The sequence below is a fragment of the Neodiprion lecontei genome, chromosome 3 (genome assembly GCF_021901455.1).
Source record: "Neodiprion lecontei isolate iyNeoLeco1 chromosome 3, iyNeoLeco1.1, whole genome shotgun sequence".
In the NCBI taxonomy this organism is placed as follows: Eukaryota; Metazoa; Arthropoda; class Insecta; order Hymenoptera; family Diprionidae; genus Neodiprion; species Neodiprion lecontei.
The window spans coordinates 19586767-19607229 of NC_060262.1; the positions used below are offsets into that span (position 1 = coordinate 19586767).

At 38.2% G+C, this 20463-nt stretch overlaps 5 protein-coding genes across 15 annotated transcripts; 4 read left to right on the top strand and 1 right to left on the bottom strand.

The window, feature by feature from the left end:
* On the bottom strand, positions 1-2542 carry LOC107227572 (glucose-fructose oxidoreductase domain-containing protein 2). The gene has a single exon (XM_015668764.2). The coding sequence runs from the start codon at positions 2172-2174 to the stop codon at positions 999-1001; it is 1176 nt and encodes a 391-aa protein (XP_015524250.1). The 5' UTR covers positions 2175-2542; the 3' UTR covers positions 1-998.
* Positions 2543-2655: 113 nt separating this feature from the next.
* LOC107227575 (FAD synthase) lies at positions 2656-9336 on the top strand. 2 transcript variants are annotated; one of them, XM_015668769.2, is made up of 6 exons: positions 2656-2987; positions 6458-6639; positions 7255-7501; positions 7627-8062; positions 8395-8533; positions 8609-9336. In XM_015668769.2, exons 1-6 carry the CDS (start codon positions 2756-2758, stop codon positions 9032-9034), a joined length of 1662 nt encoding a protein of 553 aa, XP_015524255.2. In that variant the 5' UTR covers positions 2656-2755; the 3' UTR covers positions 9035-9336. The 2 variants fall into 2 exon arrangements, with proteins under 2 accessions (XP_015524255.2, XP_015524254.2); XM_015668768.2 differs by having other exon boundaries at positions 2657-2987; positions 7609-8062.
* On the top strand, positions 2994-5047 carry LOC107227574 (tRNA (guanine(37)-N1)-methyltransferase). The gene is made up of 2 exons (XM_015668767.2): positions 2994-3294; positions 3578-5047. The coding sequence occupies exon 2, from the start codon at positions 3593-3595 to the stop codon at positions 5045-5047; it is 1455 nt and encodes a 484-aa protein (XP_015524253.1). The 5' UTR covers positions 2994-3294; positions 3578-3592.
* Positions 9337-9995: 659 nt separating the features above from the next.
* Positions 9996-12766, top strand: LOC107227576 (opsin, ultraviolet-sensitive). Its single transcript, XM_015668770.2, has 5 exons — positions 9996-10284; positions 10357-10572; positions 10674-11055; positions 11193-11377; positions 12026-12766. Exons 1-5 carry the CDS (start codon positions 10061-10063, stop codon positions 12132-12134), a joined length of 1116 nt encoding a protein of 371 aa, XP_015524256.1. The 5' UTR covers positions 9996-10060; the 3' UTR covers positions 12135-12766.
* A 696-nt stretch (positions 12767-13462) lies between these two features.
* Positions 13463-18577, top strand: LOC107227566 (A-kinase anchor protein 17A). Of its 10 annotated transcripts, none has more exons than XM_046735279.1 (8): positions 13463-14080; positions 14202-14389; positions 15104-15732; positions 16013-16161; positions 16244-16457; positions 16555-16743; positions 16841-16961; positions 17413-18577. In XM_046735279.1, exons 2-8 carry the CDS (start codon positions 14221-14223, stop codon positions 18450-18452), a joined length of 2511 nt encoding a protein of 836 aa, XP_046591235.1. In that variant the 5' UTR covers positions 13463-14080; positions 14202-14220; the 3' UTR covers positions 18453-18577. The 10 variants fall into 10 exon arrangements, with proteins under 10 accessions (XP_046591235.1, XP_046591233.1, XP_046591237.1 ...); XM_046735283.1 differs by having other exon boundaries at positions 13469-14080; positions 14286-14595; positions 15062-15732; XM_046735282.1 differs by having other exon boundaries at positions 13469-14080; positions 14286-14389; positions 15062-15732.
* The last annotated feature ends 1886 nt before the right edge of the window (positions 18578-20463 follow it).

Sequence of the window (20463 nt, forward strand, 5' to 3'; positions counted from 1 at the left end):
TTATTAATCATTGTTCAATAATATTTCAAAACTTTAAGGTGAAAAATAATCGAAATATTGATCACTGAAAATTGTATTTTGTACAGAAATAGAATAATACAATAATATTTGATCGAGGTTTGTAACAAAGAATAATTCCGTAGTATTTTCATCATCGTGCGTTAAAAATTCGATGAAAATTTAACATACGCATGATGTAAAAAAAAATAATATAAAGTTTTAATGGGATTCTAATCAATAATCAACAAAATGTTAATTATAAATTTATATCATATATATTCAAAAATATTGAATAAAACTGAAAGTTAGTCTTATAAATTGCACATTAATAGTGTCCTTGGGAATTTGTTAGCCAAGATAAAACTATTTGCGATTGTTCTTAACATGTAACGGTACTTTGTGAGAATTATAACTATAATTTTTATCCTAAGTAAATAGTAAAATAAAGAGAAAAAAAGAAATTTATAAAATGTAACCACTAACTTTATAGTACACGTAAAATAAATTACAAGGTTGTAGTTAGTAATGTTATCGTGACGCAACATTGGAAAAAGATTCACTATTTTCCAATTTCAGAATGAAAGAATGACATCACAGCAAGCTAAATTTTCAAAATATGAGCAAATCTTGCTTCATTATGAGTTTACTGAATTTGTGAAAATTATAAATTTGCGAAATAACGGAGTTCCTTAACATGCATCGTTATACAGTAATATTATTAACTTCAACACAATAATAATTTATTCACCCGAGCTGCCTTGAAACTATCTTCAGTAATAAGATTCGTACATCTCCTACAGTTGAAAAATGTTAATACTGTTTAATGTTAAAAATAAAGTAACTAAAACGACACATTAACTATGCAATAATACTAGCTAATACCATCTCTAAAAAATCGATAAAAAATAAAAAAAAATACAACGTTGTGAATTACTCATGAAGAATATATGTTATAAATAATAAGAAAATTTGATTAAGCAGTTGGAGAAAAAAAATAATTATATTGAGATCGCCGTAGCCCTAACAGCTGCGCTGAGAAGTGGATTAGGATCCGGTTCCTCGGTTAGAACGCAGACCTTAATCCATTCCCTCCTTCTATTGCTTTGCCTAAGAGCATCGATAACAGCTTGAACATATAGACCGTCATCAAAAGTAGCTGCAGAGGAAACAGGTTCCTTTATCCAGCCCTTTTTGTCTTCGACAGGCTGAAATGCCTCCCGCAGAGCTCCTATCAACTTTCTCAACCCTTTGACATAGGGCAGGGGAATGGAGTCGGTGACAGGAGGACTCTGCTCTTTAATATCGTCGACATCAAGATAGAGGATCTCTTCTTTGCCCCCATTGTTCACTCCCTCCTCTCTAAATCCATACAAATCCCCACCGCGTACAACTAGGTGGTCGCCACCCCCGCAGACCAATACTTCCTGATTTAACTGTCCAGGCAAGTGATTGCTGAGGGTGGCTGTGACCAGTGCCCCGCCGCTGAGCTCGAGCTGGAAGCTGCAGAAGTCGGGTGAAGAAATATGCCTGATTCCATTGATGAATTTCGTTGTCCTTGTGAACGTTCTGACCACAGCGTGAACCCTGATAGCGCGCTGCCCGACAAGGTGGAAAATCAGGTCGATAACGTGGCTCCCAACGAGGGCCAAAATCCCGCCACCCATCGTGTCGTTGCAAAGCCAGTCGTACCCGTCATGCAGCAGGCTGCCCATTTGGACTCGAACATCGATTACGGTGACCGGTCCTCTGAGGTATCCTTCGTCCAAGAATTTCTTCATCCTAACAAAGGCAGGGAGGAAGCGGAGACTGTGGTTGACGATGCTTATCAACGAGGGGTAGTACTGGGCCGCACGTACCATCTTGAGCGCCTCGTACTGACTTAGTCCTGCGGGCTTGTCACAGACGACATGCTTCCCGATGCCCAGAGCCTTGACAGCAATTTGGGCGTGCAGGTTCGGCGAACACATTATGAATATCAGGTCGACGTCCTTCCGCAGCAGCACATCGTCGATTCGACTTGTGTGGAACGGAATGTCCAGAGCGTCTGCCACTTCCGCCGCTTCCGACAAAGTTCTTCCCCATACTGCCTCGATTTTAAAACCCTTCTCCCGCAGGAATGGGACGATGACACGAACCACATGACCCGTACCGAATAACCCGATTCCTGGCAGCATTTGAGACTAAAGGACTTAGCGGTGTCGACGTTCACCGTGAACTGTGGTTATTAGCTGCGATATGTCCTGTGACTGGAGTCATTGATTCAACGTTATACGGGATCGTGACGAATTTTCACCACAACATAACCTCAAAGTCTGTTTATCCTTCGCAACCTGTATTCCTCACTGACGATGAACTGTAATAATACAGGTTCAGCGATATTCCAAGCCACAATTTCCGCGGTGATCCATTCGGGATGATCGCGTCATGGACGGTTGCCAACTTTATTATCGAATGAATAATGTTCGTAGAAATTTGGGAAATTATTGGAAAATTGACGTCAATGCATTCGCGTTTCGTTATTCCGGCGGAACTTGCTTATGACTGTGATTGGTTGGTTCAGACCAACCCAGGGATTTTATTGGTATTCTGTCAGCAATTCATGTTTTCAAACAGCTTTCAGCTGGTGAATACGTGTTATATTTACGGTACGCTGTTGTTTTGTTGAGTTGTAAGACAGTTTCTCATTATGGCTGTGTAAAACATTGCAACACTATACCTATAAAAAGAATATTTCAATGAAATCGATATTCGGAGAATGACTTATCGAAAGAATACAGACTGCAGTCAAGATCCTCAGTCAACGCAGCTGTATCGAAAATTTCATACAGCGCGCGTTTTTGTGCACCTTGAGGTAAACAAAGGAACAAAGGAATGTAAACAGGAATGCTGGAAATTGATCGTTAGGGACGCGTGCACGTGGACAGGATCGTGGATCAGTCCAGTTATCGCAGTACCGCCACTAAACGAGTCCATTGACAAAAACCGAGGTAACTATGACTAAATACATCCGTTAAATTTAATTATGGTTTGAACGCGGGGGGTTATCCTTTCATTTCCAGTCATGAAACGCAAGATTTAGCTCGCCTCGACAATGCCTAATATCTGAGAGCCTTATGTGAAAAGATGAGAATGAAACTGTATGAGAAAAAAATAACAAGCAACTGTTACTATCTCTAAAATATTATTGTTGTTTTACACATAATCATAAAATGAATTGAGCCTAAATTGTGTTTGTTAAAATCAGGAGACACACTGCTCTAGAATGCCAAAGTATTGTTTACTAATTTCGTAAAGGTATTGATCCATTTTACATTTTGTTTACATCAGAAGTTATTGCATTGCATTAGTTTCCTCTAGGTTGTCGTTGAGATTACCTTATAACGTAGCTTCAAATATCTGGTTGTTAAAAAATTCGAGTCTTTAAACTGAATATTTGAGCTTGACTTGCATGAACCTCTGATCAAATTTACCATTGATAGAGAACAGAGAGAGTTTCCGAATGAAGTTTGTAATTAATTTACATCGATGTCAAGATTCGGAATGTTGACTGTAGTAGATATTTGGTATTTTTGGGCAGTGTTGGTTCCGGTTAATGGCTGTGGTTGGATATTTGGTCGCTGCTCTTGCTACTTGTAACCGAAGAGGCTTGTCACGTCATATTTGCAATACCGTTATGGCTTCGTTGCTCGTTCCACCAACGTCGGTGAGAGGAATGACAAAGCTGGATCGTAGCAAGTTCACAACAATAGTAGAATTGCCTGTGATACGGCTGGGTAAAGCGAACCTTGCCAGAGTAATGCCTGCGTTGAAAAAGTACATGTTGAAGATGCAAAAATTCAAGCCAATCCAAAAGTATGACGACGCCGATGACGATGGAGGCAAAATAGCTTATCTGGATCCAGTCAAAGTCCAGAATTTTGAAGACATTGATGAATCAGACCAAAAGCTGCTCAGTGATAACGATGTAACCGATTTTTTCAAGAAGCGTGTCTCTCTCAATTATGATAACTGGCCTTACGACCAAGTCTTAAAAGCAGTTTTTCCAGAGGGAGCAGAGGTCCCTAATTCTTACAGCAAAATTGGCCACCTTGTGCACCTTAACTTGCGAGATAGTCAACTACCGCAAAAGCATCTAATCGGCCAAGTATTACTGGATAAAATATCCAACACTAAAACAGTGGTCAACAAATTAAATACGATTGATACGACGTATCGACATTTTGCCATGGAAGTATTAGCTGGGGACAAGGACACAATGGTCACCGTATCCGAACACGGGTTTCAGTACAAGTTTGATTTTGCCACGGTTTATTGGAATCCTCGTTTGGCGACCGAGCACCAGGCTCTAGTGTCATTCATCAAACCTCACGACGTGCTTTACGACGTTTTCGCGGGTGTTGGTCCATTTGCTATTCCAGCTGGGTGTAAGGGAAACCGAGTTATGGCCAATGATTTAAATCCTGAATCTTATAGGTGGCTGATAGAGAATGCCAAGTTGAACAAGACTCGTGGTAACGTAACAGCATTCAACAAAGATGGGAGGGAGTTTCTAAAGGTCGAAGTTAAGAACGATATATTAAAGAGACGGGACATTGGAACCGAAGGCTCTGAGCACATTGCGATGAATCTTCCAGGTATGGCTGTCGAATTCCTGGATGTATTCGCGGATTGGTTCAACAGAGAAGAAGCAGAAAAAGTCTGCAGAAAACCCCCCATTGTTCACCTTTACTGCTTTGTGAAGCTGGGGAAAGATGCAGACCCTCATGCTCTTGCCAAACTGCTTGTCGAGGAAAAACTTGGCCATACCTTGACCCCAGAGTCCTTACTAACTATACACCATGTTCGAAATGTTTCCCCCAACAAGGAAATGATGAGAGTGTCCTTTATGTTGATTAGCGATATTTTGATTGGATACAAACCAGTGGCTAAAAAGTTAAAAATTGATAATACAGATTTATTTCTTGATGAAAATGTTATAGGAAAAGATGGGAAAGAACAAGGCACACCACAAGACCAAAAATGTGTTCAAGGTAGCCGGAGCTCGTAGCCTCAAGCATAAAGCTAAAGCGCAGAAGGTCTCCACAGAACTAAAGAAAGTAAGTCGAATGCATCTTGGGAAAGACAGAGCAAAAATTTAAGGGATTTGTTTTTGCAAAAATTTTGGATCAATAATGTCAGAGTGCGAATAATATTGAACTTCTATTTTTAATAATTGACACCAAAAGCTGGGGATTCAAAATTTAAGACAAACTTTTCGATAACAATGCAAAAGTCGTTTTGGATAATCAAACTTGAAATGAACCGAATCTCTCTGCACAGTTGAACGTAAATTCCAAGAAGAAATCTGGTAAGGGAGGAAAAACAACGGAGGTGGACAAACAGTTGGTGGAGCTACGCAAAGAAGTCCTGCAGGGAAAACCGGGAAAGGTTGTCAAAGAAACGGCAAAAAAAACTAAAGCTAAACAGAATGCAAATGCCAATACTCGAATGGCGACAAGAGCTCAAACAGAAGCAGCGGCCAACTTAGTCGAGGGGATGCAAATATAAAAAAACATGTGAAAGAACACTTGTATTCTAATTCAATTTAAAAATATGTAAAGAACATTTATACATACGTTACTGTTAATTGTTATTACATACAAAAATATAAATTTATATGAAATGGCAGTGGATCTCCGACATGATTATAATAATTATCACTTACCGATTATCAAGTATGTGAAACATACATTGTTTCCTCGGAAAATGGCAATTGGCAATTAATTGAAGGCTAATTGAAGTGTTTTGCATTTCGATACATATATTTATGAATGATTGTATAAATAAATTAGTTTTACCATCAAATGAACAACAATTTTTTCCACTTCTACACTTGTTGCATTCCAATTTTCAAATATCTATAAGTCTGTATTTTAGATTATAAACAGTTTCTTCAGCGGATAAAAAATACCAGTATTTAATTTCAAAATATAAGAAACCGTTAGTTCGTTACCAAAACTGAAAGATCCAATGACAGTTATATAGAATTCCTATAATCTTATTTTGATTTTTTTTGTTATCTCGTCTCATGCAAAAAATGGTAACTCATCAACAGCTTGTACAATATTTTCTACACTATAGTATACTATTCTTGTAATTGCTCCAAAACTATTAATTGATACTCTTTTTGGTGCCATATTGCTGAGCGGCTCCATTATTTTGAATCAAAAAAAAAAAAAAAATCACATATTATTACCTCTAATTTTATTACTCCACAGTATTTTTGTCATGGGAATATTTTAAAAATCGGTGTTCAGCCAAACCTTATCTTGTAACCTAAAAAGAATCATTGCCATCTCAAGTTCCCGAATTAGATATTTCATTCTTGTTTGTAGAACTTAACATATTAAGTCGCTTACTGTTTCGTGTATGTAGATCATAATTATAAGATCTGACATCTTACGTGATTTAATCTTAGCAGCTTGCATCATCTTGATTTATAAATTGAATAAAATAATGGAGGAGTACACAGCTGGTATCGTTATTGTGGGAGATGAAATCTTGCGTGGCCAAGTAACAGACAGAAACACATCTTACTTGGCAAAAAAACTAGCAGCTATTGGCATCAAATTGCGCAAAGTGGTCACCATTCCAGACGTAGTATGCATTACTTTTTAATTATTTGTTAAAATTTGATTAGCAGTTTCGGTACTAGGGTATAAAACTGATTCAGATCTTCGGAAAGAACAACACAGGCGAAAGAATTTATAATTTAATTGAACATTCTTCATATCTTTCACAAAGTGTTCAACTTTGGTTTTGGATTGCACAACCAAACTTCCATTACACGTATCACTCATGTTTATCGGGGAGATATTTTTTACTGCAAGTACGTAATTAAATCAGTTGTTTTATGCTTTAGCATACGTGACAGTCGTGACATTAGGTACATAAAGACAAAGCAATATTACTATTCAGCATAGTCATTTTTATTTTAATGGTCTTTCCAAGATTGCCATTAGATTCGTTTAAAACTCAGAATACCGAAAGATCGTGAATCAAAATCATCAGTCACAAAAAACTGGTGACCTAAATGTATATTTGCAGTGAAACTACCCAATACATTTTTATGCCCACATTTGTAAAGAACTAAATTACATCACTAACTGATATAGTAAGAATATACTCTCTTCTTGAAAAATTTGTCTAGAGAGAAATTTTTACTGCAATCATTATGCTTGTTTAAATTCAATCTAACGAGTACGTTTCTCACAGGTAAATGAGATTGCTGACGAAGTACACCTTGCGTCAAAAAAGTTCTCGGTAGTCTTTACAGCTGGTGGGGTTGGACCTACTCATGATGATGTTACCTATTCGGCTGTTGCCAAAAGTCTGGGTCTCAAATTGGAAGAAAACAAAGAACTAGTAACCATTTATGCCGAACTATTTCTTGGGAAAAGCGAAGCGAGGCGACTTGCCAAAGTTCCCAGTCCATGCGAAATAATTTACGTTCCCTCATCAGGTATACTATATTTCATATTCGTTGGTCTTGACTTGTATTCTTGTCTTATGACTTGAAATAAAACTGAATAATAGTTGTTGCTTTTGATACCAATGTTTTTACAACAGTCTCGACAAATTTATCAGGAAAAACGTATCCCGTGATAAAAGTTGCCAACGTCTATGTTTTGCCTGGTTCTCCGTTGTACTTTTCTCAAGCGGTTGATGTTATCGTTCCTCAACTACCGAGGGGAACACCTGTGCATACAGATTTTATTGACGTGAACCTTGAAGAGTTGGCATTTGTGGATATTTTGGATGACTTTGCTAAGCGATGGGAGGGCCAGCTTAGCATTGGAAGTTATCCACAGCCAGAATCTACCACAATAACTAGGATAACAATTGAAGGAGGTCAATCTGCAGTTCAAGAAGCAAAAATGGATCTCCAGTCTGCTCTGATATCCAGAGAGATTTCTTCCAGCAAACAATTCACTCTCAGTCATGCCCGTGCCGTTGAAGCGAGTAGCAAACAACAACCACATATTAAAACTGCAATGGATATTCTACAGCGTTGTTATGACGAGTAAATATATCTGCAAGTGTAATACTGAAATCAAAGTGCATGTGTTATTGGAGAATTAATTACTTGGAAAAAATTACACGCGTGCATCAAATCCGTGTAGATTTAATCTATTTTGGATAAGTTTCTCACATTTCCACCAAGATTTTCGTAAAATCTACAGGAATTCATCAAAGCCCATAACTTTGTGAAATTATGAATCATGAAACTCTGTAGAACTTGATAAGATTACAGAGTACGTTATTTACTCGTTTTGTGGTATTTAACACGGTAGCTTTAACAGGTTTAGCGTGTTATAATGTCAATGTCAAATATCAACTTTTTTGTTTTTTTAGGAGCCCTGATGCGATATTCGTCAACTTCAATGGTGGTAAAGATTGTACCGCGGTGCTTTATCTCCTAGCTACTGTTGTCAAGCTCAGAGGAGCCCCACCGCCTGTATGCCTTTATGTATCAGACGATCCGTTTCCTGAGGTATGACATAAAACTACGAAATCATCTGCCGTTTCTTACCAGTATTAGTACCTACTTTTGAGTACATATTTTTAGGTAGACGAGTTTGTCGACAATGCAGTGAATTTTTATGGGTTAGAAATACTCAAGATGAAAGGTTCGATAAGGGAAGCCCTACAGCTGTTTCTCGATAGTCATAAAAATCTTAAAACCGGAATAATGGGAATGCGGAGAGGTGATCCCGGGGCAGATAAGTTAGATTTTTTTTCACCGACAGACAATGGATGGCCATCCATGGTACGTGTCAATCCTATCTTAGATTGGACATACAAACAAGTGTGGGACTTTTTGATTAAGCACAACGTGTCCTATTGCTCCTTGTACGATCAAGGATATACCAGTATCGGTGCTAGAGCAACAACAAAGCCAAATCCGTTGTTAAGGGACCCCAATAATCCCACGCAATACTTGCCGGCATATACATTGACCAATGATTCTCTAGAACGGCATGGCAGAGGATAAAATTACAGTATTTTTAACGTCTGATCCTTAGGACACTTTAAGTTCTGTGTGGGATTATGCGATGTAAAGAACTTTCATTTTGCATAGTTATTTAATTATTGCACAAGCTTGCGCTGGTTGTGAAGCACGTTGCATTTTTTTGTTAGATAGAATTTTACACTGCAGAAACTTTTGTATTGCAATAGACTAATAGAAATCAACAATTAATAGCTAAAACTACTGTGTATTACATTTAATATCAGATTTTTTGTTTAGACTATAAGAGATACTTGAATAAATATTGTAGTTTCTGGGTGCAAGTATAATTTTGAATTTTTTTTCTCATTATTAGAGTTACCTATTCCTAATTAGTACGTTGACGCAATACATATGATGTTAATCAATTGACCTTCCAATTGGACAATTCTTTGTTGAATGTTCGAAAGAAATTGATAATACATCTTACAGTATGTTAGATGTCACAATCTGATGTCTTGATTATTTGCCTGTTTATAATATAGACAATCCTTGCGAAAACTGACATATGTTTTCAGCATCATTTGTCAGTGGTTAGAAAAGAGAAGTGATTGCAATTTCTGCTGTACTGTCATTTTTTAATGACCATAACGATTAAAACATCTCAAAATCTTTGACATATGTGGAGACTGTGTATGAATAGTTTTATATTGAGAGTAGCTGGTGGATATACTAAATGAAACAGTATAATAGTTGAAATATTGGATTTTGATTTACTCTCCATCCGCGAAAAAAAAATTAGATGACAAATAGACAACAGATAGAAAGAATTGTTCCCTTAGCATAGTTTAGTGACAGTGAATTTGACTTTGAGAATTTTTTGCTGACCAGGGATAAAGAGCAGATAATCCTAAGCTCAGCTGGGCGAAGCCTTACCACCAGGGTTAACTGGATTAGGGTTTCAGGTATGGATAAAGACTCGGATGGGGGTGAGCACTCAATACATGATATAAAAGGTGCCAGCATGAGCTATCGCAGATAAGGTGAGGGGCTGGCTGCCAGTAGGCTAACATGTCGAACATCAGCATTCACTGGGAAGCACGGATCCTTCCAGCAGGACCACCACGCCTGCTTGGATGGAACGTACCTCCTGAAGAGCTGATACACATACCTGAGCACTGGCTGGTCTACCCAGAGCCAAACCCCTCCCTTCACTACCTGCTGGCTCTCCTCTATATCTTGTTCACCTTCGTCGCTCTCCTCGGCAATGGCCTGGTGATATGGATCTTCTGTTCGTAAGTAATTGTACCATTTTGCCCCCTCAACTAATGTCAAGAGATAAAATGTTTTTGCTCATTTTTTTATAGGGCCAAGTCACTGAGGACCCCATCGAACATGTTTGTAGTGAACCTGGCGTTGTGCGACTTTTTCATGATGCTGAAGACTCCTATTTTCATTTACAATTCGTTCAACACCGGATTTGCTTTGGGCAATCTAGGCTGCCAAATATTTGGCTTCATTGGTTCCTTATCAGGCATTGGAGCATCCATGACTAATGCTGCAATTGCTTACGACAGATATAGGTAACGCAATAAATTGAATTGAATAGTTTTACTGCCTGAATCTTGTGTAGATGCCTGTTGTATGTTTCTAATCTGTACGATATTTTTTCTTACAAAAATAGCACCATAGCTCATCCATTGGATGGAAAACTGTCACGTGGACAAGTGATGCTCTTCATAGCAGTGATATGGCTCTACGTTTTACCCTGGGCATTAATGCCTCTAATGGGCGTATGGGGAAGATTTGTTCCCGAAGGTTTCCTGACCAGCTGTAGTTTCGATTACCTCACCGACACCAACGAAATACGTTACTTTGTCGCAACGATTTTCACGTTCTCATATGCAATTCCAATGTCTCTCATAATCTACTACTACAGTCAAATCGTTAGCCATGTGGTAAATCACGAAAAAGCGTTACGCGAACAGGCCAAGAAGATGAATGTTGACAGTCTAAGGAGCAACACAAATACCAATGCTCAAAGCGCTGAAGTTCGCATCGCAAAGGTGCCCTGAACAATATAATATTATCAATGTATTTTGTTCATTTACAATTTCATTATTTGATTTCGAATCGGAGGTATGTCCAACTGTGATTAGTTTCTAGATACTCATTAATGTGAACAAAATTCTTTGTCGCATAGGCTGCAATAACAATCTGCTTCCTTTTCGTCGCTGCCTGGACACCTTATGGTGTAACTGCGTTAATTGGAGCATTCGGCAACAGAACATTGTTAACACCTGGAGTAACAATGCTTCCTGCATGTGCCTGCAAATTTGTTGCTTGTCTTGACCCCTATGTTTACGCCATAAGCCATCCTAGATACAGGTGAGTCAAAATTGTTAAACCAGGCGAGATTTGCTTGAAAATGCGCCAAATTGACAATGAGTATAAAATTATCTGGCATCCATTTAAAAGGTGTAACTATAAAAACTCATCAAATCACAAATAATACCACTATTTTATTAAGACATGAAAGAAAAAAAAAAAAAATAATAGCAACAAAGCACGCCAAGTTTTGAATCCAATTCACTGAATATCAAAGCAACTTCTAAGAGATCATATCGCAATTTTTTTTTTGGGACACCAAACGTATATGGCTTGGCCTATAAGAGTAACTAATTAGGCTTCACTTTGTACGTAGATAAATGTTCTACCAACAGATATTTGATAGTATTCAGAGAGGCATTTTCTCATCAAGTAGAAACTATAAATTGATAGTTTATCTCTGTTGATTAGTAAGTTATTCATCTGCATGAAAATTGGAGTTACTTTAACCTTCGAAATTGAAAAAAATCTGTACAGGAATGTTGTCTTATTCGTTTGCTAACAGTTGCATGTCAAGGTATCTGCTCAAGATTTTTTTCATTCTAAAACTTCTGTTCATAAGTTTCACATTTAATGCATTCCTTAATTTCATTTGTTACTTACGAATAACTGGTAAAAGAAGTTAACAAACCACGATGTATGCCCTAGACTGGAGCTCCAGAAACGATTGCCATGGCTAGAACTACAGGAACAGCCAGTTAACGACAGCGTCAGTACGACAACGGAAGCTGTGAACGCACCTCCGGCAACTAGTTAAGCCAGGTTTCCTTGACTCATATTTATTTCAACCTTAATCCTCAGTCGGCATCGGGGGCCAGTTTTGACCCTAATATATCGTACTTTAATTGAGGATTAGTGTATCCATTTAACGCTAAAAATCGACCAATTGGCGCATCAAAGGACGATGAAATCGGATTCGTTATTTATATATATATCGTGTATTTTATTATATCTACTGTAACGAAATACTGGCGTACTTAATGTTTACAGTATTAGTGTCACGTACACGCGATTATTGATAACTGTCATTGATTTTTCAAGAAAAGGACTGACGATGATTCTTTCTAAAACTGTGTTTGCGGCTGTACGTTGTAAATGAAGGGTGTTGATAATGCCGCTCAGTAGGCAGTATCAATATATCGGTGTTCCTTTCACCATTTCACGAAATTCGATAATTTGTCCAGTATATTGTAATTATATAAGTCTAATAAATAAGAGCATTATGTACATTTGAATTGAACTAGTTATGAAATACGTACCTTAAGGTACGAGATATAGTAATAATTTGTATGTGTGTATTAATTTCGTGATTTCTAATAGTTTAATCATATTTTATCAGTATTGTCATATCATACAAAATGTATAATAAAAAATCCCGAGCATTTTAAATCTGATGTTGTATTTCTGTTAATTTTAAGCATTCGTTTTGTATGATTTCGAATTTTCATTACAAGAACTCTTAGTGCAAAGCCTTCAAATTATGAGGGTTGAATTCCAAAACACTAATTTCGTACGAATCTTCTCGCAAATCTAATATTTCAACCCCGTAGATATAGAGTTAAAAGTGTCCCCAGAATTAACTTTATAGATATGCAATTTTAACGAGGTTTTCTCTCAATTAGTTATTTTGAAATATCTCATTCATCTTTGATTAGAAAACGTTTCCAAATTTTGAATCTTTTGCAAATTGTCGGATAACTATGAACCGGTCTTAAAATGCCGAATAATAAATTCATTACAACAAAACTCTAGCACCTGTGATTGTTATATTTTAGGCTATAATCGGACAGACATCTGGGCAACAGATCAATAGTAATTTTTGGTTAATTTCTAAATGGTCTTGGAATTTTAGTTTCCATTCAAATATCTATCACATCAGTATAATAAGTGCTTTAAAAGTAATAAGTTCTTCGATCACATCGATAGATCGGAAGTTTAATATCGATGCAGTTTTCCACTAGATTCGGTAGGTGTCCTTGACGAATGTGCATTTGTATCACTGATCTCTGTGTGATATAGAGATCAGTGATCTGTATGGAGTTGATCAGGGAGTAAGAGGGAAGAAGACTGATCTCAAATCAACCATGTTAATTAATGCCTGACGTTTGTAATACGTGGTGTGTGCAGTTAATTTATAGAAAAAATAATATTGGCAAAATCATTTGCCATGTGCAAATGCGCACAAACTTTTGCGGTCGAACATTTGAATGGATGTTAAACAAACCCCCCTTCCCTACGCCGCTCTGTTAGTCGTTGACATGTTGTGCATCAGCACTGCGAGTGGCAGAATACCGTACTACTATAGAGACCTAAAAATCAACGCAGGTTTTGCAGCATTGAGATTGGTCTCCTTCCCTCTTACTCCGTGACTAATGACTGCAGCATCTACGGCCAGTCTGGGCAAATAACAGGCTGCGTAACGTGGGGTAGTGGTGGGGTGAATACAAGTCCATACTAGTCATACTAGTTGAAGCAGGTTGAAAAAGTACTATATTTATACAAATAGTTGTGAGAAGAAATAAAACGGTTGATCGACAGAGGAAGATCCGGACAGTTAATCATCAGCCTGAAGATATTACGTTGATACCTGGAGTAGCACTTGAAAAAAACGTAGAACGATTACGATACGAGATGCCGCGCAACTCCAACACCCAACAACAACCTCTCCGCTGGCAGTTCCCGTTTCATTAGGATTATTTAATCGTATGAATTATTTCGTTTTAGTAATTTTAACTTCTGGTTTAACGTTGTCTAAAACTTGGCTCTCTCGCCAATCCTGAATATCAATTGTCCGCGAATCGTCCACTTGATTTTTCACTGTTAGGTTAGAAACTAGGTTAGAGATGGACGAAAAGACGGCTAGGGAAACCCGCAGCGGAGAGGTTGTCAACGGGTTTCGGAGCTGCAGGGACCTGAGCGACGTCGTTCCGTTATATGCGCCGCGAGGCCTGTATTTGAAACCAATTGCCAAAATTAATGTATCTGTTAATCTACCTCAACTGAAGATACCAGGTAAAATATCAACCGAGCTGCCGCGTAACGCTGATGTCGATAATAGTCGGGGATCTTTTACAGTTATCAAATACAACAACGTTGAATATTATTCGATCCATTTTTTTTTGTCTCAATTCTGTTGAATCGCATGATATTTCATACATGTATTGGCGGTATTGGTATTTCTTTACCTAGAGAGTGAAATGATGGTGTTACATTGCAAAGTGAGAAGAAAAACGATACTTGGATACATATACAACATCCTATAACTGAATTCTACATTGCAATATTGCTCCAACTTTCTTGTACAGATGTTTCTATGCTGGATACAAAATTCCCGCATTGGTTATGATTCAATTCCATGACTATTATTAGGGCTTTTCATCAAATTTAATCGGTTGACATTTCAGGTGTAATATTTTTTGTCTCATCCGAATTCAATCTTTTCAAAAAATGTAACATGATTCAAAGTATCTGTTAACGGAAGAGAAGTACTCAGCATTGAAATACCTAAATCTGACAGTTGACCTGGTTGTGTGATGCTGAAAAACGATCAATTAATGTTGGACAGTGTTGCTGTTTATTCTGTAGTGATAACTTGATGCGCTAAAATGGTTAAAGCTTTTCAGCTCATCTAATTTTGTCCGTAGAAGAGATAAATTTCTAGCCTCATACAAATAATCTCTCTAGAATCGGCAGGTCTTACAGCGCATTGGTATGAAATATAAACAGGCAAAACAATATCAACATGGGAGGTAATGGAGAAGATACGTGTCCTGGTTCGTCCCGACCAATTCTCATCACTGAAAGTAACGAAAAGTACATTGGAATTCGTGAGACTGGAGGGCGATCTGGAAGACAAATGCAGACTTCAGCAGGTTCTCGCCAGGCTAGATTCCCAGCGTTTAAACCTAGCCGGATTCCCAAATATCCTCAAAGTCCGGGCTGCAGAGGCCAAGGACGAGTTTCCGACCCGGCATTCGTGGGACTCTTACTTCAGGGATGCCAAACACATGAACGAATTAAAACCGGGCGAAAGACCTGACACCATTCATATTACTGGCTTGCCAGTCAAGTGGTTCTGTGAGGAGGGGGCTGAAATCCCCAGCGAGTCACTGGTCTCCAAAATATTCCGCAAATGGGGACCCCTTCGGAGGGTCGATGTTCCAGCTGCAGATCCATATAGATCAAGAATGAGGCTTGGCACAAATATACAAAAATTTAGTTTCGGCGATGGGCTTTTCTTTGATGCTTATATTCAGTACGTTGAGTATATGGACTTTGTCAATGCTATGGACGCCCTCCGAGGGATGAAACTGTTGAAGAAGGAGCCACTCAAGTACCTTACGGCAACAATTAAGGTACATGCCAAGCTTATTGGTTTGTTTATTCCTTCATTCGTTTCAAAGGCGGTATTTTAGTTAGCAGGGAATTTCAGATCGTTAGTAAGTAAGAATATAGTTTTGGGAATAATTCTAAATTGAAACTGATGATAGATCTTGCATTCGAATATTCATCAAGAACTGCATTACTTGGGACAGAGCTAACATAATTAGGGTTGTTGAAACATCGTTGCAAAGGTGAGATAGGATACAGCAACATCACGTTCTTGGCTTGTTTATTCAATAAAATTTTGTCCAGGCTGATTTTGACAAAACAAAACACATGAACGACTCAAGCGTAGCACATCGGGAGTTTGAAAGAAAGCGACTGACTGCACAGGACAGCATGGCTGCGGAAAAACTGCGTAAGAAGCAAGAAGCGATTGAATCACGCAAAGCAGAACAGAGGTGAGTAGCAACCATGGCTAGATTATCAATTCTGAAATGAACATATACTAAGAATCCACGTTATTTTTCATGCGCGATATAGAAAGCAAGAAGAAGCGAACAGTAACGCGAAGCAGCTTAGACGTCAGAAAAGAGAAGAAAAGCGTAAGCGAAAAGCTTTGACCATTATTCGAAAACAAGAAGAGGACAAGGTATCCATGAAAATTGCCAGAGAGGAACGGAAACTGATAAAGGCTCAGAGGCAGTTGGAGAGCATACGATTGCTTGACGAATTGTTTGATAGACTTAAGGTAATGGTACTGTTGTTTTTATTGTATGACAATTTTGAGGCATGTTCCAAATTGCACTCAGCAATGTCAATTTAAATGTAATTATAGTATTTGATATTATTAGGTGAGAGTTGAGCAGAAGGAAATTGAGATCAAGAAAACTGATACAGAGTCTAAAAAGGATGTCAAAAAATCAGAAAAGTTGGGCCAGCAAAAAACGTCAGAAAACTCGGAATGTGATGAGGATAAAAAAAAAGATCAAAAGAATAAGAAATCTAAAAAGAAAAAGATTAAGAAGGACAAAAAGAAAAAGGTTTGCATTAGAAACAATTTTCTCATTATTCATGCGAAATAGGTAAACAAAAATTTCTCGACATTTCTGAACCTAGTATTAACCTTAACATTTGCAGAAAAAACAAAAGAAGGACAAAAAATCTGCGACGGACGAAGATTCGGATTACTCGGATGACGGAGCAACGAAGGTGAAGAGCGTGCTTACTAGCGGCATCGCCCTTCCATCATCCTCCTCAGGTATTGGTCAAACTTACGTGAAATATTTTATTACAATTTTTTTGTTAAGACAGGGTAGCCACTTTTCAGAAAAACCTGAAAAATATAAAAATGTTAGGGAAGTTTAAGTACATACTTGCAGTTGTTATTGGAAATATTGGACAATACGGAGCACAATACGATCTCTAAATTTCTCAACTATTATCGGTACTCATCAATAGTAATCATTAGATCAACAAAAATATACATGCTTAATACCTAAACTTGTTATTTACTAATCCTTGCGATCTTCTAAGTTTTATTGATAAACTGTTCAATTCCAATATTTTTAAAAATATTGAAAAATTGTAGTTAAATTCGATATGTCGAAGAAAGAAGTTCAGGAAATTTTCAAAACCTAATTCTGTCATGATTCGGAAATATAACATATATTTCCAAATGTGATCAAACCGTGCTCTTTTAATGTATGCAGGCCCGCTTTCAGTTGATACTGCAGGTACGTATCCAGTGATGTACCCAAGCTTCGATCCAGCCTGGTACTGGAACGGGGCCACATCACCGTTATTTTTCTCGCCAATGATGCGGGGAATACCGAGAGGACCACCTAGAGGACGTTTTCTGCGTGGAAGAGGCAGGGGTTTCACCCCGTGGCGCGGCCATTTCCGTCAGCCGCGTCCGTTCAACCCTCACGTCTACAACGATCAGTACTACAAATACTTTGCGAAGCTGACAGGGCAGGACTACCACGATTTGGATTTAGAGAGCGATTGGGAACGCGACTCCAGGTCGAGATCACAGAGTCGTAGGAGATCCAGGACTAGATCCTACTCCAGATCGCGGTCAAGGAGCAGGAGGCGGAGTCGTAGTCGAAGTAGAAACAGGAGCAGGAGCAGGAGCAGAAGTCGGACGAGAAGTAGAAGCAGAAGTAAAAGTAGAACTAGGAGCAGGAGCAGGGGACGAGCCAGGAGCAGAACCAGGAGTAAAAGTAGATCTCGTTCGAGGCGAAGAGGCGGGGCGAGGGCAAGGTCAGGCTCGCGACGCTCAAGGTCAAATTCACGGACTAGGTCGAGGTCAAGGTCAAGGTCGAGATCACGGTCGCGGAAATTGAACAGGTCGAGAAGTAACTCTAGAACAAATTCCAGCAGACGAAAACGCAGAAGGAGATCTGGATCGCGAGTTATGATTACTCGGGCAAAGTCTCGTAGTGTTTCGCCCAAACATAAATCTCGCAGCAGTTCGTGGTCGCTTCCAAGAACACCGAACCGCAGGAGCTGTTCTTGGTCTAAGGACATTGATAGTCAGCCGAAGGATGGCGGGGGAAAGAAGAAGAAAGAAGGAGAGAGAGATAGAAGAAAGAAGAGCAGCACGGAGACGAGAAAGAAGGATGATTATCGCAATGAGACTGATAGAGATAAGAAAGTAAATGCGAAAAATGGGACTATTGAGAATGTTGATAACGTTAGTACAACTATTGCTGCTGCTCTTCAAACTGAGGCAATCACACCCGATTGATCAGGCGTTGTTGATACTTTACTGTGATGTGTTGGCATACCGAAAGGCGAAGAGAGTAAGAAATACTTGTATAATTAAGAAGTTGAGAGATGTTTCGATGAATAAAAAAAGGTCTGAAATTGCGAGTGTCGCGATGGGTTTATTAAGGAGTACTGACGAGGAATATTCCGAAAGCGCTCCGCACAGAGTGTAATGAGGAATTTTCCATAACTGAAGAAGTTTTTACTCAACATAATTTAAGAATAGACATAATTCTATACATGATTGTATAAAATTATACCTGAGCGTGTAAGTTGCCACACTGCTGTTACATGACTTTTTCCCATCCATGGTACCTAAATATATCAATTTTGTGTCAACAATCTTGCATGAGAGTTGAATTGAATTATGACCTTTAGTATTATGAATGTCGTTATTTGGTCGTTTGACAAATGTTTGTATTACTTCAGAGATCTGATTGAAACGATCGGAACCAATTCTGCTACTTTGCAGGAACGTAGTTTTCCTTCCAAAAACAATATTTATCACACCTATGACACATTCTATTGTAGTATATGGACGCAAACGCAAAATAAAATAGAAACTACATTTTTCAAAAGGTATGTGGTATGTTCTCGTGACATGGTCCTAACAAAAACAAGTGTTAATCGAAATCGCATTCGACTCATTCGGAATCTCGCTATCGCCACAGTAAAGAAATGACGTTTTGGCGACATGCATAACTCTGTGATTTCAAAATTCTCGTTATTGCATGAGGGAATGTCACAGCATGAAATAATGTAAAAGAAAGTCGTTTCGATGTTATAATATTCGTTTAAATTAACAAGTTTCTGAAACACACTTAAAATCCAATGTAATAATACATTTACAATACTAATAAAATACATCAGTGAAATGTCCACTGAAAATACATTCATAAAGGAGGATGGCTTCGGTTTTGTGCGGAGTTCTGATAACGGCGCGGTAAATCGTGACTGTTACGAAATTGTCCGACGGTAGGTCGATCGAAATCTGAGAACATTCGATCACATTCGTTCGGTTATCAATCCAACCTATATATAATATATACCGGTGTAATGCGATTTTTAGGTATACCATGACAAACAAGGGGAATTCTTCGGTTCGATTGATTACCTGGGGTGCGGCCCTACAGTCCGTAAAAGTGCCAAATGATAAAGGAATATTTGGGGACGTCGTCCTTGGGTACGATACCATAGAAGGTACATTCCCCGTCGTCACTGTATTTGTGAACGTATCTAGATTTTTCTGAAAACCCTGCGGAGTTCTCATTTTCTGTGAAATGCTCCAAGTTATGCTAAATTTTCCTATAATATTCACCCTAAAATTAAATAAATTTTTGAATTTGAAATTCTGAAGTCATTATTTTAGGAGGTCGTTTTAAAAAAATTTTTCATTTTGAAAAATGCTAGACTCAATTTATTTGGATTGTAAATTGACGTATTTTTGTAGGAGAAATCGATTGCGCGCTATCCAAGGCCGCTATCATCAGCGAGTCAAATAATGTAACCAATCAACGGAAAAATTCCGTCGTATTTTTGATCCGTTTGCGGCAGAAAAAAGAAGGCTAACTACTTCGTTTTCCGTAGAATTTCGCAGATTTTGTAATATGTTAGAATCAATGCATTCAGACGCTACATCGATGTTTTTTTTATTTTTGAGAAAAAATAATTGCGCTCAGTCCAAATCAGTTGCTATGAGTCGCTGAAAAGTTACGGCCGGAGTCAGGAGAAATCTCGTATTCGCTTAGCCATCGATTCTTTGATACTCATGATCGTTCTTCCCAGTTTCACCGATTCTAATCAATGTTTCAGCACATCGGTTTATTGGGGGGGGGCAGCCTGGACGGTCGAAAATCATACCTATTTTTAAGAGGTTCTTTTAAGAAAAATGAAAACACTTAGAGCAATTTGCGTTTGAGGGCTCCATGATTTATAGTTTCAAGAACATTGGAAATTTTTTTAATTGAAATTTTTAAAAAACTGGTGGCCTG